Below are 18,821 nucleotides of genomic sequence, written 5' to 3'. Positions count from 1 at the left end.
ACAGCAGAACAGCAGGAGGGCAAAGGAATCAGGGTTTGATGTGATGATAACTTATGCAGAGTGGATCAGATGAGAAAAAGGAAACAACAGCATAGAATAATAGGTGACCACAAGTTGGAGGAAAAAATGACGCTACAGGACATCAGAAGACAAGTAGGATCCTGCTACGTACACAGTTGTGACTATAACCGACAGGCCTTTATTGAGGGAAGCAGGAAGGAGGAAAGGGGGTCTGGGATCATTTAAGAGGAAGGATGAAAACAAGTAGAAGCAGCTTTATCACAACAAAATGTTTAGAGAGCCAGAAAGATGCAATGGGAGTGACACAAGAGAGTCCAGCAGGCCACCCAAGGACACCTGTCACCTCAGCTAATCCCATACCCTCAGTATCTCTCCTATGATTATTCACATTCTTTCCTTTCATGTAACTTTTGCCTAAACTAGTCATATGGCACCTGAACTACAAAGCTGAAAAAATAAAATAATGTGGTAGAACCAAAAGGGAGAAGAGGGAATGAATAAGAGAGAGCTTACCAGCCACTGCTACCTGCCAAGCTCTGTATAAACATTCAAAATTGGGCTGGGGAGATAGCTCAGTTGGTAGAGTGCTTGCCATGCAAGCCTAAGGCCCTGTGTTTGATCCCCAGCACTGAAAAAAAAAAAAACTTCAAAATCAGGAAATGTAATATTTGTCTTGTTTTCAAATCAACTTGTCACCTTTGATCTTTATAATCATAGCATTCATTTTATGTGAATATTTTGATAATTTGGGGTAAATTTAATGGACCAACATATGCAATGGGAATTAATTATCACCAAAATAATGACAGATATTGCTGTGACTTTTTCCAAAAGGACAAATCTGGCCCCTACCTCTAGGAATCCAACATTCTGCTATAGATTAGACCAGTCTTTCCCAAAGTTTCATGAAATTAGAATTATACAATGCTCTCCAGGCTGTGGAATTTTCAGTCAATGTGAGTGCTTGGTAGGAATTTTTTGTTTTAATTTCCAAATACAGATTCAAAGAAACTTGTGAAGTCGGCACAAAACAAGTTCAATGTACCACTCATCCAATATCCACCTCTGCTGACACACCACAAGACTCTAGGATGATATTTACATTCGGGAAATGTCCTCTGTGCCAGGAGTCTACAGGTCTCTACCATTTTACCACATGTATAGATTTTTGTAACCATGACTGAATCAAGAGGCAATCCGAGAAAAGACCAGGTGAAAGAAATGCATTCTGGACATTCCCTTAAAGACTCCCTTGAACTAAGGAGAAACCGCTCTGGAGGGTGGGAGGGCTGTGGGCAGCCAATGCTCACAGCCTGTCTCCTCTGAGCTGTCAGGGAAGGCAGGCATGTTTCACAGACTCTTGGGAAATGGAGTCCCAGTACTGGGTCCTGCGTGGATTTCCAATGAGCTTTGCATGTGGACTTCCAGACTTCCGGTGTGGCCAGGAATTAGGTCTTGTAATGGGATAGGAAGGCTAACTTCGTAGGCCCAGAAAAACACATCTCCTGTGGGCCCAGCCATCAGAGATCGGTGTCTTTCTGCCCACCATTGCCCAGGGCAGGCCCTCCCTCAAGAGGGCTTTGCTGGTCAGGGAATTCTGAAAGGCACCTTGGCACAGTGATCAGGAAGACAGAACCAGTCCGGAGACCTGACGAAGCCTGGTGCCACCCAACACTGTGTTGTCGACGTCATGATGTCCCAACCCTGTCCAAACCCCCTTTCTTTTTCTTCTTCCCTGGACACACAGCTGTCTCCTGCACTCTATGGTAAGGACCCAGAGGGCAGCACATGAGCCTGCTGTGTTGCTCTACTTATCCCACTCCTACAAATGCTTTGTGAAATTCCAGTAAAACTCAGGAGGCTGACACCAAGGTGAGCTTCCCTGGTTGGTCCTGTACATCCATGTCCTCTGAAGATGTTGCATCCTGACAGCTTTCATTGGGACATTCCTAGACCTTCAGCCATGTTCCTCCTCTTTTAGGCCAAACTTGACAAAACTTTCATTATAGGATTTATGGTCTTCTAACCTCAGTGACAAGTTATAAAGAATTATACAACATGATAATAGGAATCCCCAAATTTGAAGCCACTGGTGAGAAGTGGGAGTGCCCTGGGAAACGTGGAGTTTACAGCTGATGTCTGAAAATAGGGCAGTGCAGAGGGGGCCTGTGGCCTCAACCTGTAACCTGTGGCCTCCATGCAGTTGATCAGCATCAGAAATTGGGTTGCACAGAACCCGAATTAATGACTTCCCCTTAATGACTTCTGCCTTCATGAAACTTTGACCTCTTCAGTTGTTCCGCTCACCCAACCACCATCTCTCTTCTAAACCTTCCACCCAACCTTAAGCTCATTCCATGCTGGTCCTTTTTAGCACCTTCACCTCCTCTCCACTTGCCTCTCTAACCACATATCGCATCTCATCGCTGGCTGTTCCACCTCTCTTAGCTTTGTCTTACATCTGACTAATAATTTGACTCAACTGCTCCATTCCACTAGTGCCCCCCTATTCGCTGCTGCTCCCTTGTCCCAAGATGCTTGTCTGCAGTCACTCAGTGCCCACACTATTAGCTCCTCCTCTCTGTTCCTGTCTGTTTACCAGCTTCAGCTCTTCCTCTTACCTAATCCTTCTCAGAACCTGCTCTAGTACCTTCATGTCCCTTCATGATTTTCTGTTTCAATGAGACCCTTTGGATTTCCTTCTGTTATGTAAAATTAGAAACAGAGTTGTGGAAAAGACTGCCATTGTGACTCAAGTATCAAAGTCTACCATTCCATGTGTGTCCCCATCCTTGGACCATCACCAGGAAGGCATCTCCTATTGAGAAGCCTCTCCTGGATTTTGCATTTACAATTGTTGTACACCTACCCCAAATTTTCTTTCACTCTTCCTGTGTCATGTCTCTCAATATCCTCCCTGTGTTTCCTACTTCCAGTCTGTAGTTTCGGTTCTACAACCTTCTCTGTTGTTTTCTTAAATGAAAAGTAATTGAAGAGTTTTCCCTCCACAGGTAAGAAATTCGGTCAGTTAACAACAGTCTGTTAAACTGCAGCATGATTTGACAGAATACAACCAAAAAGGACATGATCACATGCATCATTAAGGTAAGAAGATTTTCAACTTTATTCACTTTTCCCACAAATGTGCTGTGCTGTGCTCTTCAAAAGCACACAGCACCCGTGCTGTCTTTCAATAAATACTTCAAAGTGACAGAAAATCAAGACAAGGCAAGTTAAATGACAGCTACTCCATATTCGCTTTAATGATTGAACATCAAATAAAAAACTAATAAGGAAGAGCAGTTTACAAAACAACATATATCTCGATTAAACTATTTAACATAAATATAATTCAAAATAAATAGCATTTATTTTTATCTACTAAAACTGACAATTCTATAAATAAATCATCTCCATGCTTGGTATCCTTAAGGGATGCCTGGCCCCAGATGAGTTAAAAGGAGAGGGTCAAAAGACAGTTTCCAGGGGGAGAGAGAGATGCGCGGCTCCAGGATATTAACCTCAGATAGACAGCAGCCTTTCATCACTGCTGACACTGGGCCAGTTGCTCTGGGTGAAGGATTTCTAGCTCATCCTGTGTGACAAACTGTTCTCTCTCAGGTCTGGCTGAGCAGCCTTGGAGCACCAGCACATCTCTGGGAGGTCACCTGTGTGGTTGTGGTTTTGAGGCTGTGAGGCTGACTGGGAGATTCAGGCTGTCTCACCATTCACAGAGGGTGGCTGTGGGTAGGAGGCAGACAGGAGTGTATCAAGTAGTTAGGTCCTTGGACATCCTAAACAGACAGTAGATGACCCTGTCGTCAGGCCAGGGACACAGAACTTGGTACCTCCCCTCAGACCTCCATGGTACCAGGACTTCTAGGGAATGAGGGTGCGATCTCGGCCCCACACCCAGAGCTTCGGATCATAAGCTTGAATCTGGAAAGAGAAAGAGCCCCACAAAAGCTGATGACTTGACAGGATATAGAGGTTTGGAAGTTATGTTGAATTTATTTCCTTATTCCTTAAAATTACCTCACTTTGATCTGGACTTTCTACTTACCATGATACAACAATCTACAAATATCTTACAAGTAAAATGTTGAGAGGCTTGATTCTGTAATCTAAGTTCTCTGTAATCTAAGGAGATGACATATCAAGGTGTTCTTATGAGATTTATTTTACCTGGTGACAAAGGAAGTAGCTATATACGTGTATCACGTGCGTGTATTACTGACATCCATGTTATATAAGGTGTGGGACATTGTAGTTTCAGCTTTCTTTTAAATAAAAATGGAGTCTATTTTCCTATTTTATATCATATACATTATGTCAGCTGTGTGGAAAGTTTTGTAAAGATGCTTTTGACACATACAATCCTTTCGGTGTCCCATCTATTCATATTTGAGGAATTGATTTTATCAAGCGTCAAACTTTATCCTTGTCTCTGATTTGTGTAGAATGATGGATTAGTGTTAGTGATGTTTGTGCTTGGGTACCTCAAAAAACCTTTTTTACATGATTAAAAGCATCTTTAATATTTGAAACCCTATTTTAATTTCTACATAATTATACCCCTGTCAGAGTTTGGTATGATTTTTGTTTAAAACTAATGAGTACATGTCAGTGCTGTAGACAAACAATTCAACTGTAATTCTAATTAGGTCTAATGTAGAAATTCATTGTGCAAATATTCTCTGGTTGAAAAACTAGTTTGCCATAACATGTTCTGCATTGGGAAAATTCTAGTATAAAGATTTATTTCATCCTATTTATCTATTTCCTTTAAAATAAACATAGTTTACAATTGGTAGATCTATACAGAAATACAAAACACCAAAGATATATATCTGAAAAAAAATCACTTAAATCTACTCTTAAATGTAGTTCCATTATTGTATAGAAACTGGGCTTTGGCTTTATATTTCTAATGTACTTTTCCTCAAGATAGGAACTGAAACTTCATTTTCTTGAAATAGAACTTTCTTTTATTACTTGAATCACTTATGTGTACCTGGTAAATTTCCAACAAATTTTTGTTAGATTGCATAGAGTACTTTGAGATACACATTTGGTTCACTCACAGAAAAACACCAAAAAACCCAAACCTGAAGACTGCCCCGGAAGTCCTTCCCTCCATGCAGCCTCCAGGGCTTTCTCCTCCCCACATCCCACCTGCAACCACCCACCTCCCTGAGTCTCCAGTCAGCCCCTCCCTCTCCCTCCACAAGACACACAGCACCACCCACCTCCTCACACTCCTCCAAGGAAACCCAAGTGTTCCAGCCCATGGAGCAGATGAATTGATAGCGCAGTTTGTGGAACAAGGGACGCAGGGCATAGCTCTGCCCATAGAGGAAGTAAAAGATGTCTTGTTTAGGAGCCTGGTTGTCCTCCTCCATGTCATTGGCCAGGTATCTGGGGAAGAAATCAGGTTGCTCCTCAGGGACAGAACCTGGAAGGACCTCCCCTTGGGGTCAGCTTCCCAGAAAACAAGCCAGGAGGACAATCTTCAGACAGGACTGCACTAGCCCTATTCAGCATTGTGGGGAACCATCCCTTGGTCCAGAGGCCTTCCCAGACAGTCTTCAGAAGTACCCCAACCTTTGTCAATAAAGCAAAGAGAAAACACTTGAGATGGAGGCATAAGGGATGTTTGTACCCATGTTGGAAGGATTTTCAGTGACTGTGTAGAAAGCCACAGATGAGAGAAGACATCTGTATGAAGGAGCAGAAGGGAGCACCTTACGCTGGACCTATGTGCGTGGGAATGGGCATCTGTCCTGGAAATCCAGAGGCAGAAGTGAAAACAGTGTTGGGTAAATACAGGAAGAAATAGAGCAGTTAGATGTGGATGCATATGCAGTCCCTCTGCCAGGGACAGCAAGTGCCCATGCTTTCCTCCACTCCTCTCAGGTGGGCTTTATGTTTCCTTTGGTGTTCCTTAATTTTTTAAAATTAACCTTAAGGGAGATTTTGTCCTTGCTTTGACTAAGGACATGTGAAAAAAAACCTATACATTAATGCTTTAATACCTTCAACCCAGAGCAAACAGGACAAAGAGGTTAAAGGTAGAGGACAGATTAGTGCCCTCTGCTCCCCTCCTGGCCTCCCAGGTAGTGAATTCTGATTGATGAAGGAGGCCAAATACTCACAGGGCCAGGAAGAAGTGGATTCGTTGGTACTGCCAGGAGAAGAGGCCAGCCCGGCTAAAATAAGCTATCACCATAGACAGGAGGTACTGGTGGAGAGAGAGGAAAAATACAGAGAGGTCACATCCTAGAAGAGGGGAAAAGAGGGGAAAGAGAGCTCAGAGTCTGGGGTAGAGAGTGAACTAAGAGAAGGTAGCCATGGAGGAGACCTGCCTTTTTGAGGAAGTATATGAGGGATCAAGGTCAATGAGAACAGTCAGAGAGGAGACATAGATGTGCACTGGGGGCCAGCTCTGAGGGGACCTTTGGAGGGAGGGCATATAGGTGTGCTGGGTGAGGAGGGTCTTTTATAAGCTGGAGAAGAGGGGTTCCCAGGGAGAGTAGAGAGGAGAATATCCCAAAACATCAAGGGACAACAAGAAGAGAGTGTGTATATCCATGCCAGAATACGTTCTTGGGCTTGGAGCTTAGAGCACCCAAAGCAGAAGCAAGGTCCATCTGTCCTTCTGCAAGAAGCTGCTAGACGTAGAGAGATGTTTACAAGTCACAAAGGGACCAAGACCTGGCACATATTTGTGGCTCTATGTGGAGGCAGAAAGAAGGACCATGGCATTAGAAAACCCTCAAAATACCTGCCCAGTGGAGAGTAACCTCACCTTGTCAGAAACCCTCAGGTTCTTGTCCCAGGCCAGGAATCTTTTGACAACAGGATCCTCTGTGAACAGAACACTGGTGTTAGACTGGTGTTAGTTTGGGAATCAAGGGGCTTCAATGGGAGAGAAAGAGAGCAGAAAGGTGAACAAGAACTCCCTTGGAGAAGGTGCGGGTTTGGAGCCCAGCAGAGATGGATAGGAAGAGGACAGTAACATACCTTGGGCAAGTTGCTTTGTCCTGAGAGTCCCCAGAAAAGCAACCGAGTGAGTGTTTGGATAAGAGCTAGATACCTCTATGATCAAGAACTTTGTGTAAACTAAGAGGACCCATCATCACCCAGGAATGCACCACCTCAGAATCAGAGAGTCACTATGTCATTTTCTCTTTTGACAGTCACATCAGCATGAACATGGCCCCATTACCCACCCCTCAGAATGTAGGACATCTATTAGAGCCAGAGAGTCTGCAGTCAGAAAGGACTTTTGGAATCAAGCTCTGTGACCCCAAGCAGGGATCCTATTGAAGTGTACTGAAGCATCCAAAATCTAAGAGTCATGAGGGGAGATGAGTCCTGAGTCCTCCCTGCATGGGGAGCTCAGAGGTAGCCTGGCACTTTGGAAAAGGGCAGTGGCTATAAGGTTCATCTTTGTGTGGAGAGAGAATTAGAGGGCGCTACCTGGGGTATCTCCCTACCTAGTAGTCTCTTAAAAACTTCATGGTATTCTGGTAGCACCAAGTCCATTCGCCGTTTTTTGAGTTTCATTTTGAGACCACACAGTGAATTGACATCCCAGGGGTGATTTAGCTCACTATCCAGCTCCTCCAGCTCCTCGTCAGACTCAGTGGAGGATTCCCTCTTTCTCTTTTGGCCAGCAGTGTCAGACATAAGGCCAGATGATGTCCTGGGTACTGAATCAAAAGCCCCTGGAATATCGTCATCCACATCCTCTTCTGATTCAGAGGTCCACTCTCTCTTCCTGGAGACCCAACATGAGAGGCAGGGTTGTACCCACGGGGCTGAGTAAAGAAAGCTGAGTAAAGCTCCTGTATTTGGAATTCAGCCTTTTATCTCCTGATCCCAAGTCCCCATCCCACACCCTAGAACTTCAGCTCTTGCTGCCTTCTGAGGCCTTGCTCCACTTTTCCTCTTTGCTAATAACCATCTGCCCCTGATTCTCCTTACCATTATCCTATCTCCCATTTTCTCCAAGCTCTTGCCCTTTATGGACGCTTTCTCCCATGGGGAGTGTGACCCCTTTGCATCCTTTCTACCCCCTTTCAACGTTTGGATCTCACCTTCTATCACAGTTCCTTTCTCTGCAGACTTTCCGTCCATGTGGAACTTCCTTGTCCCATGACCTATTCTCTCCTTCCAAACTGGGCTCTTGGTCCACCGTTTCTGGCTTCTCTACCCCTTCCTCCTTACCACTTATCATGTCAACTCGGTTCTGTCTCTAGCTCCCTCACCTGATGGACCTGAGACCTCATCATCTACCACCACCTGCAGGTGACCTGAGGTGCTGGGCTGGAAAGGTGGTTGCTCAGACTGGGAGATTTCCTGATCCGACATCACTTCTCCAGTACTCTTTCTTCCCTTCTACAGTGCCTAGATTCTTATTATGGCGAATCCTTCTTCCAGAATTTGGTTGAATAGGAGTGTGTCCGCTCTTCTCCAGCAGGGGATAAATCAGGTGAAGAACAGTCCTGAGGACAAACTGTTGCCCACTGAATTGCCAGTGACCCAGAGTCTGGCCCTTCCAATCAGAAAGGGTGGAAGCCTCTGATGTCATCGCCCATTCCAACCTGGCAACCAGTTTGAAGGAAAACACATGTAACTGCCACACTGGTCTGTGCATGTGTCCTAGGGTTCTAGAGGAGTTGGTCTCTCCTGCTACTGATCCAAACTCTGTCCACCATGCCAAACTATCCAACAGGTCTCTGACTCCATCTTTCACTTCTCTCCAAAACATAGTTTCTTATTTCCATTCTCTAAAAAGATTTTAGATCCCTATCTCTGGGCATTCCCAGTTCAGAGTTCAGTGTGGTAGGAGGAGGAGAATAGGAAGGAAGAACAGGGAGGGCAGCAATGACATAACCTCCCAAGGGGGAGAGACGTATGTCCAAAAGAACCCACATACACTGAATTATCAATTGAAAAATGTATATGGAAACAATGTAACAAATCTATTCTTCTAAGTGCCACTGACCTTCACTGTTTTCAGAAATCTGTCCAGAGGACACACAGTTTGCAGTTAGGCATCCTTGACATAAAATCATAGAAAATTCTGTACATGCTCACACTCTTCACAGAGTGTGTCTACACTTTCTGGGAGCCTATGGATCTCTTGAGTTAGCCTCTCAATTCCAATTACTCTCTCTCCAGTTTATATACCATATTTTTTTATTTAACCCTATTGGACCTAATAGACAAGATGCACACTTGATATTCATGCCGTGCTTGAGGTTGTATTTTGCATTTTAGTGTCTTACATGAATCTGATGATTGCATGCCAATCACAAGTAAACACATGTGGATTCATGTTATCTGTTGAGAGTGAGTGTTCACCTTGTTTGGCAGTCATGGATGTTCAGATTGGAATGGGGACCCAGCAACCTTCCATTCCTTGGCATTTCCCTCCCAGCCTGGGCTGCCCTCTGAGTGTCTCCAGATAGGAAAGTCCCTTCCTGTCAGGATTCAGATACCAACGCTTTGGAGACTAATTGCCTTGAAGCTCTGCTTCTCCTGTGTCCATTCATGATGCCTTTAAGCATCAGAGCTGCCTGGATCCTCCCACAGCAAAGCAGAAGTTCACCCTCTCCTTTATAATAGAGAGCTTTTTAGTACACTGCCATGCCACATGGTAATGTTTCAGTCAGTGATGGTTCACATATATACTGGTTTTCCTACACGATAGTATTGCCTATTGTTGTAGGAGCCATCTTAGCTTCTGTAAGTGCACTCTGTGACTAGAGTCGTCATCTGGAATGAGCCTACTACTAGATGGATACGTTAAGAGAGGGACAGTGGTTGAGTGAGTGGAACAACTGAAGAGGGAAAAGTTCCATGAATGGAGAAGCCACGGAAATCAGGCACGGTTGCAGGGTGCAGATTGCACGCCTGTAATGCCAGCAGCCTGGGAGGTAAGGCAGCAGGATGGTGAGTTCAAAGTCAACCTCAGTAAAAGTGAGGTGCTAAGCAACTCAGTGAGGCCCTATCTCTAAATAAAATACAAAAAAATAAAAATAGGGCTGGGGATGTGGCTCAGTGGTCAAGTACCCCTGAGTTTAATCCCTGTACAAATAGTAATAATAATAATAAATTTGGATGCTGGCACAGGGGAACTGGGCCGTCATTGCTCACAGAAAAGCATGGCCTGAACCCTTTCTTGGGCCAGGTGCACTTGTGTGGTTCCCACTCTGTGCAGGACAGCAAACCTCCTGCCCTACAAGATGAAAGTTGGAAAATAGTGCCCTCGTTGCCATTTTGAGCAAGGGTGGCAGATTTCTCAAGAAGTGGGAAGGCTCCACCTATATGTGTTGCCTTTATGAGTGCAATGAGTGGAAAGCGGCGTTGGTGCATGAAGTCCATTGGCAAAGGGTGTGGGCAAGGAGTAATAGCATGGTCCTGAAGAAGTAGATTCTCAAGGGAAAGGGATTTGAAAACAGGAAGCATTCATAGCTGCTTTCCAGGAACTTTCTAGTTTTCGGGACCAGGTTTTTCAGAGATCAGTTTCCTCTTATTTTGTGTAGACATGGAGACCTAATATCACAAAACTGATGAAAAACACAAGCCCTCAGCCACTGCACTAAATTCAAAGTCCCCCAGTTCCACTGCTTACGGCTTCTGGGCTTGAATCTTTAATAGGGCAGTCCTGCCAAGTGGTGCACTGCCTTCTGTAAAATACATCTGGGGATGGGTCAGGGTCATTATCACTTCCTGTTGTTCAGTGCTGTCTTTCATTGTTCTGCAGTGGGTTACAGAATCTTAGTTAGAAGGCCATAGGACTTCTTTGATTTTTTTCAGTGCTCACCATGAACATCCTTGCATCTCTGTTCAGTTCCTTTACTCTTGTTTCAGATTGTGTGTGTTGATCTTGTTAATCCACATTGTAGAAATTATCTTATTAGTAACTCAGCAGACATGTAGTTTGTTGTTTTACTGGTTGCATATTTCTGAGTCATGATGGTTCACATTATATTTGCTTATGGCTTGAAATGCATTAAACTGCAATATAGCAGGCATAGAATAAGAACAATGATAGAAGCATAAAAAGTGACAAAAAAGAAAGGCATTCTCTTTCACTGACTTAGTAGATCTTTTCATGATTAAAATTATATCCCACCGTCAGTCTTACTTGTTTGGGAAAATATTAACTCCCTTTACTTCTTTGTATCATGTTTTACAAAGCAACTCCTTGGATTCTATTTCTGACCCTCCCTGTTCCTGGACAGGTGGATTTCAGTCTGATTTGAATGCCATGCACAGAGGGAAGTTAGGCTGTGCAGGTGGAGTCTGGTTCACAGTTACTTGAGAGTCTTCAGGGTCCTCCTGGCAGTTGTTTATAGGTCCTGTATCAGTCATGGTGTGTGTCAGCATGAAAGGTAAAGAGCAGCCTTTTCTATTTGGCACCTCTTCCTCCTTAGTTTAATAACCTTATTGAGCTGTAATTTGCATGCCATGCAATCCACCCATTTCAAGTGCACAATTCAGTGGTTTGTTGTCATATGTCATTGTTTTGCAACTAACTACAATCGACTTCACCTCCAAAAGAAGTCCTGTCTGTTCCCATTAGCAGTCACTCCTCACTCCTCCCAGTCACCCAGCCCTAGGCATCCCCTCATCTGCACTCTGCCTCCCTAGATTTGCCTAATCTGGGCATCACAGAAATGTTCTTATGCACTATGGCCTTTTGGTCTGGCTTAGCATAATGTTTCAAGGTCCATCCATGTTATTCAGTACTTCATCCCTTCTTATGACTGAATAAGGTTACATTGAAGGAACAGACCCCATTTATTTTCTCACCTATTGGTGAACATGTGAATTTTTCTGTTGAACTATTACTAATAATGCCGCCTTGAACATTTGCACAGTGTTTGTATAGATGTGTGTTTTCATTTCTCCCAGGTATGCATCTGGGAGTGGAGTTGCTGGGTCATGTGGTAACTGTACATTTAACCTTTTAAGGAACCACCAGACTTCTGAGCAGCTGCACCTTGTGCTTTTTTATCAGCACTGTAGATGGGTTCTAATTTCTCATCATCACCAACACATTATTCTCACACTTTGTGATTATAGGCATCCTGCTTGCAAGGCAAGCACTCTACCAACTGAGCTATACCACCAGCCCCATCATTGGACATTTTCATATCAGTTTCAGAGATCTGTCTACTTCTTTGAAAGTATAAACATGTTTATTTGTCCTTTTATTAATGAGTTATAGTTATACCAGTTGTGTGTTACCCTCTTTATTTTGTTTTTGGTTCTGGGGATTGAACTTGTTTTTCAGTGCCAGGGACGGAACCCAGGGCCTCAGGGTGCCAGGAAAGCCCTCTGCCATGAGCATGCCCCAGCCCTCAAGCAGCTCATTTTGTTGGTGAGAAAGTAAATTAATTGAACCCTTGGGACTGCATGTACCTTTTTTTTCCCCTATATATTTACCTTGTGCAAAGGAGCAGTTGTAGAGGTCTTCATCATTGTTTTGTTCCTAGAAATAAAGCATTAGGAAACTATGTGTGTCTAAAGGTCACTCATTAGGTGAACTGCACCTCATCCATGTCATGGCCTACTGTGCACCTTCACATGAGAAAGTGATTCCTGGATATGGATTGGTGGCAGGCTCATCCCTCTGGGCCTCTGATAGTGCCCAGGACAGAGAAAACTGGCCCAGAATCCATGGAGACCTCTGCCCTTAGGTTGCTGGCCATGAAGCAGGTTGCACAGTGGTGGGGGAAAAGAGAGAGAGAGAAAATAAGTAGTGAACAGTAAAGGGTGGTTTCCTGTGATCTAAGGTACCAACATTGTATGTCATTTGCTGTTCTTCACCCAGAATATAATATGTATTCTTTGTGTACAGACTCTTTCTGGAAGGAGACCCAGCAAATGGTTTACTTCTAGCAAAGGTACCTGAGGACTAGGGGTTCAGGGGAGGGAGGAGGTCCTATAATTTAATTATTCTTATCATTATCATCACCATTTTCGTATAGTACTTTAGATGGAACCCAGGGCATTTTTCATGCTAGGCAAGTGTTCTACCACTGAGCTACCCCTCAGTCCTCAAACAGGTTTTTACCTACTTGACCGATTTGCACTGTTTAACGTTGACTTGCATTACCTGCACTGAATCAGTGAGTGTTTTTTCCACAAATTTTAATCTGAGGCCTACTTTTTAAATAATTAACACATTGGTAAATCTTATTCTTGGACCATGTACGACTTCCATTGCCCATGTGTTTCATTAGTCATGTCTCAATAATTAATTCATTATTTGAGCATAAAGACAATGTGATTAGCTTTGCATTGATATTCCTCTATAAACGAAGTATCAATAATTTGTAGAGGAAGCATTTGGAACAAATATAAATCTGTCAGCTGTATTCAAAAGACTGATGCTCTTGGATTCTAATTTCTCTACATCCCTGGCAGAAAAGAACAGGTTATTTGAGTTTCTGGTTTTTTGTTTTGTTTTGTTTTGTTTTGTTTTTTTGGTGTATGCGAAGGACAGGGGGTATGGTGTTGTACCGCTGAGCTACACTCCCAGACCTTTTTAATTTTCAGACAAGGTCTTCTTATCTTGCTGAGGCTGTCTTCAAACTTGTGATCCTCCTGCCTCAGCCTCCTGAGTAGCTGGAATTACAAGTGTGTGTCACTGTGCACTGTAACATATTGTTTTAATTTGCTTGTTTGTCCCTAAAAATTAATGATGTTGAACATCTTGTGTTCTCCTTGGTCATTTGCATATCTTCTTTGAAGAAATATCTGAAGACCATTGCCTATGTTATAATTGGATCATTTATTTTTTGTCGATGTTGAGTTATAAAAATTCTTTGTATACTTTGCAAAAAAAAAAGACCGATGCTCTTTTTACTGGTTATAAGTATATATGAGCAAGTGTTTGTTGGGAACACTCTTGATATTGTAGTCATTTCTTATTTATTATTTGGAGTGCTTCTGTGTGCGCCTGTGCATGAGGCTCTCAGGATTGAACCCAGGGTCTCTCTAACACTGAGTCATATGTCCAATCCTTTTATTTTCGTTTTGAGATAGGTCTCTCTTAAGATGCTGAGGATGGTCTTGAACCTGCAATTCTTCTGCATCAACTCCCAAGTCACCATGATTACAGGCTTGTGCCACTCTGCCTGTCTCTTTTTTGATTTGAGAACCTCCCAGATGAAATCCTGTAGTTGTCGCTGTTGTGTGAGATTTAACTGGGGACAGTTCACTCTCATTGCTACCATGTTTTGACAGAAGGCCCTTGAGTGCTGAGGGCTGCCATTCACTATGTTTGGCCTTGGTGATGGGATATCTTCTTCTCCTCTGTCTTTGAGCTTCAGGAGCTCTTGCTTATCTCCAGCCACAAATGATGGCTGCAGTCAGCAGAAGCCTCCATGATTCTGTGACAGAGGTCTCTTTGTTGCTCTGGTATCAGTGACTGTGCCTGATGCAGGGGAAGAGGTCACTGGAGGAAGACAGTGAGGACGTTGCACCACAGCTGTGCTCCTTGGGAATGGGGTCGTTGTGTCAGGGCACCTACTGCAGGGCCAGGTCCACTCCAGCTTCTTTATCTCCAGAGGAAGGGGAATGTGTCAATGAAGATGCCTTTCCAGGCACGCAGAACTGGGGAAGGAGACTTTTTCAGTATCTCACGTCTTTTCTGGAACCTTGATCTGAAGCAGGCCACTTTTATTTTTTGTCTCTGTGTGTATTTTATTAATGCAGCATCCGCAGCAGTCGTCACTGTGGGTGTTTCAAGCCCAGGTGCTTCAGATGGTGTTAGGATGGACAGTGTTAGTACATGTTCTTGTTGAGGGTCCCGGCTTTCCAGGAGGCAGTGTGGGGGTACTGATTCCTGTTTCTCTCACAGGACAAGCTATGTGGGATGTTTTTACAGATCTGCACCATTTCTCTGTCCCTAAGAGAGAGAGAGAACTATTATAATTAATTACTTGATAAAACTCATCTTTGAGCCAAAAATGAGGCCACAGATTGCCTAATATTTTTGCAATGAGACTCTAGGGAACTAATTCAAACAGATGATAATGTTTGGAATTTAAAGGCCCTCATTCTTTACAGTGTCACTTTTTATATCTTAGATTGTTTTCTGTTTTTGATTTTACTTTAATCATGTGGCATTTTTATTTAACTTACATTAGTAAGTAAAAACAAGTTTTTTCCAAATAAAGAGAGTTGATATTATCCATCATATTTAAGCAGCCAAACCTCTACTGCCTCACTGTGCCCTGGGAGGGTGAATCTCTGGGTCTCTGGGGGCACAGGTGAGACAGCACGAGGCCCAGCACACACAGTGTGTCTCCCAGCTTGTTGTTCAAGAAGGACAGGATATCTGGGAAGATAGGGCTGAGGATCAAGATCTGGCTGAGACCCATCTGCAGCTCCAGCTCAGGACAGGCAAACACTGTCCACTCCTTCCTGGGACCAGCCCCTTCCCAAAGCCAGTTGTGAGCTAGCAACATCTGGTGTGAGGCTGAGAACTCAAAACAGCCACAGGACATGGTCAGAGGGCTGTGACTGAGCCTATGAGTCTGGGTAGTGTGCACCCCTGGGACAGTAACTTCTCAGTTTTCTGTTTCTTCTAGGGTCATCAGAGCTGATATGGTCAGCAGAACTGAGACCTGTCCATAGCTAAGCAGGGACACTGAAAAGGCTGCTGGGCTAATAAAATGGGTGTTGGGGAAGTGCCATGATAGCCTCAGGAAGGTAGGCAACTGAAACAGGTCCAAAATTTTTCAGGGTCCTATGAACATATCACCTCATGTGGGAAAGAGATTCTGCATGAGCAATTGCAGATGTTGAGATGAGGAGACTATTCTGCATTATCCAGAAATCAGATTGAAAGACTTGAGCTGATAGATGTCTTGGAGGACAGAGGAAGGGTCCAAAAGCAATGAATGCAGGGTCCCCCAAAAGCTGAAGAAGGCAGGAGAGAAATTGTCTGCAGAAGCTACAGGAAGAATGTAGCCCAGCCACAGCTCATCCTCAGCTCAGGGACACTCCTGTCCCACAGAACTGTCGGTTCAGTTGTATGGTCACCCATTACAATTGCAATGACACTGACACTCCGCAAGAGTAGGCAGGGACCGAGCTGAGGAAACCAGGACACAGCCAGTGTGGAGCCCAAGTGAGAGAGAAAGAGTGGCCAGGAAAGCCAGGAGGGGTCTCACTGTGACCTATGAATGGGATGGTGCTCAGAGTGACCAAACAGGAAGACTGGGACATGGAAGGCATCTGCCACCAGGGGACAGCACCCTGCTCCTGACCTAGGGAGTTAAGCCAACCCTCCCCTCAGCAGATACAAAGAAGCTGAGTGAGATGAAAGTGACTATGGGAGACATCCAGAGGGGAGCTGCCTGCAGGGCCACTGAGCAAACCGGGCTGGGCTGCTCCTGCTGTGACCACTGATGACTGTGCCAGACACACTCCTGCAGACTCAGATGATACACTAATGAGGAAGGACTCCCTGTCTCAGCTGTACCCCAGTAACTCGTCCATCAGAGACCTACTGAGGAATCAGCCACAGGGGAGTACGAGCTTGATGGAACAGAGCTGGGCTGCTCCTGAGACGGGGAGCCAGCGTGATCTAGTGACCCTGGATGCCACCTTGAAGTGCCTCACTGTGGGTGGGATGAAGACTGCACCTTCTGAGGGTCCTAGAACTTCCAGAGAAGTGTCAGATCCCTGTCACAGATGGAACTGGCAGAGGGAAAAGAAATTCCTGTCTGCAGAAACCTATCATCCAAAGGCACAGATAATTGTAAAGACTGATCTAAGCTGGTGTGGTGGCACACTCCTGTAATCCCACCTACGTTGGAAGATGAGGAAGGAGGATCAGAAGTTCTAGCCCAGCCTGGGCAACTTACCAGACCCTGTCTCAAAATTAAAAATAAAAATACTGGGGATGTAGCTCAGTGGAAGAGCACCTCTGGGTACAATCCCCAAAACAAAACAACAAAAAAGGAAAGGAAAGAAAAGAAAAGAAACAAAAACAAAGGACAGGAATCGCTGTCACATGTGAAACACAGAGAGCAGAGAATTCTGCAGTGACCAGTCATGGCCCACTGGTATGGGTGGCAGAAACAAGCATGTTTCTCAGCTGCAAAAAGTCAGCCTGGCTGAACCAGGGGTTTAGGCTCATGCTGTGGAGAGGGGCTTGGCAGGGCACAGAGGGGTCCTGGAGGATGGGAGATGACTAGATGGCATCCTAGGAGGACAGATGGACACAGACCAAGGATGGAGGCTCTGGGAGTGGTTGCTAGTTCCCCAGACCAACAGACTCAGCATTACCTTGGAGTGTGAGAAACGCAGGTCCCAGCCCACCCCAGATGTCCTACCCATCTTAGCAAGATGCTGTGTGTCCACATGTCAGGGAGGAGTGCTCCTGAAGCTATGAGCATTACAAATTAGGAGGGGCTGACCCCAGAGGATTCCAAGCAGAGCCTCAGGTGTGAGGTGATGTGGAGCAGGACCCGTGATGTCTGCAGTACTTTGGTCCTAGGCAACTGGGAGGGGCTGGGGGACCCCAGGGGTGCTAACCAGCCTGCTTGGGACAAGGCCAGTCAAAGCCCAAACCTCCTCTGCCTTGCTGCCCAAATTCCAGCCTCGTGAAAAGGCATGGTGCCCAGTGTCTCAGACAGAAGCCTGGCATTCCTCTCCAAAGCCCAGCACACTTATGCCAGGCTGGGCACCTGCCGTGGAATGCTGAAAGCACGCTGGCCAGCCCACTGCTGATCCTCCTCATTACCTGGCTGGGTCATTCTTCTGTCCCTCATATGGCCTTATGTCCCTGAATCTCTGACAAATGAAGTGCCCTGGAGGACAGCAGCCATGCTGGAGGTCCCCACATCCTGCCCCCCCATATCCAATCCAGTGTCTTGCAGTAGAGCATCAGGCTAGGTAACCCTGCACTCAATTTCTGCCTCTACCAGTGCCCAGCTCTGACACCTGGGCAGGCCAAGTGACTTCTCCCAGCCTGTTTCTCTCATATGTGAAGTGGACTGATCCTAACCTCACCACCCCACAAAGTGATCTTGGAGAAGCTAACTGCCCAGGAGGATCCTTCATTAGCCTTCCTTTCTAGGATCAGTTCACAGATGACTGACCAGACAGTGACACCTCTCAAGAAGCCTGTGTGTCCACATTCATCTTCCTGTGTCATTAGGGGACGCCTCTTAGCCCACCCTCAACTGCCACCTAAGTCCTTCTATCCTGCCAGATCATTTCTGCACAAGACTCACTTCTTACATAGAGCCCAGAGCTGAAGGTGAAGCTGTGCCCTTGCAGCCAGGGGTGCCAATGAGGAGGGAACTGTCCACATCTCTCTGCCACCTACAAACCCATCATCTTGGCCATGGTCATGGCTCAGAAAGAAAATACTTCAAAACAGAACCTAGCTATGATCTGGGTTCTCCCCTGTTAATTATCTTAGCAACAGCAGCTGTTCTGTACCAAGGTCTACCACTCCCTGCTGCTCTGCCTGTGTCACTCAAGCCACATGACCTAGCAGAGGTACAGGTGCCACAGCATACTTGTCCCAGAACAATAGAGCAGTGTCCAGGGTGGGCTTGAGTGCACCAGGACCCAGCCACATTGCCAACCATCTAGTGCTGCCCCTAGCCAAGTGCAGGCAGATGTCCCAGAGACTGTGCACCCACACAGACCACAGGTCTCCACGACCTCCCATGTCAGCACAGCCTGAGGCATAGAGAGGCAACACTGAGGCAAGCCAGAACATGCCATCCTGTCACCCACTGCAGCCTGGC

At 45.2% G+C, this 18,821-nt stretch overlaps 1 protein-coding gene and 1 pseudogene across 1 annotated transcript; one reads left to right on the top strand and one right to left on the bottom strand.

The window, feature by feature from the left end:
- Nucleotides 1-18,821, top strand: part of LOC124970023 (pleckstrin homology domain-containing family A member 1-like) — an 88,533-nt pseudogene that overhangs the window by 30,585 nt on the left and 39,127 nt on the right.
- Nucleotides 3,901-8,397, bottom strand: LOC124970661 (speedy protein E4-like). Its single transcript, XM_047534160.1, has 6 exons — nt 8,295-8,397; nt 7,521-7,736; nt 6,830-6,888; nt 6,177-6,262; nt 5,271-5,439; nt 3,901-3,960 (listed from the first exon to the last, which is right to left on the bottom strand). The coding sequence occupies exons 1-6, from the start codon at nt 8,395-8,397 to the stop codon at nt 3,901-3,903; spliced, it is 693 nt and encodes a 230-aa protein (XP_047390116.1).

The sequence above is a fragment of the Sciurus carolinensis genome, chromosome 18, assembly GCF_902686445.1.
Source record: "Sciurus carolinensis chromosome 18, mSciCar1.2, whole genome shotgun sequence".
In the NCBI taxonomy this organism is placed as follows: domain Eukaryota; kingdom Metazoa; phylum Chordata; class Mammalia; order Rodentia; family Sciuridae; genus Sciurus; species Sciurus carolinensis.
Note: the sequence above shows the minus strand (reverse complement) of the source record. Positions and strands in the feature narration are given on the sequence as shown.

What these genes read in the sequence shown, in the direction of transcription:
- LOC124970661 (XM_047534160.1), bottom strand. Translation starts at nt 8,397, where the DNA reads ATGTCGGATCAGGAAATCTCCCAGTCTGAGCAACCACCTTTCCAGCCC. An exon ending in AGTTTTTAAGAGACTACTAG is followed by an intron (nt 6,889 to 7,520) that starts GTAGGGAGATAC and finishes TTCTGTTCACAG; the next exon opens with AGGATCCTGTTGTCAAAAGA. An exon ending in CCTTGGAGGAGTGTGAGGAG is followed by an intron (nt 3,961 to 5,270) that starts GTGGGTGGTGCT and finishes TTCTCTTTCCAG; the next exon opens with ATTCAAGCTTATGATCCGAA.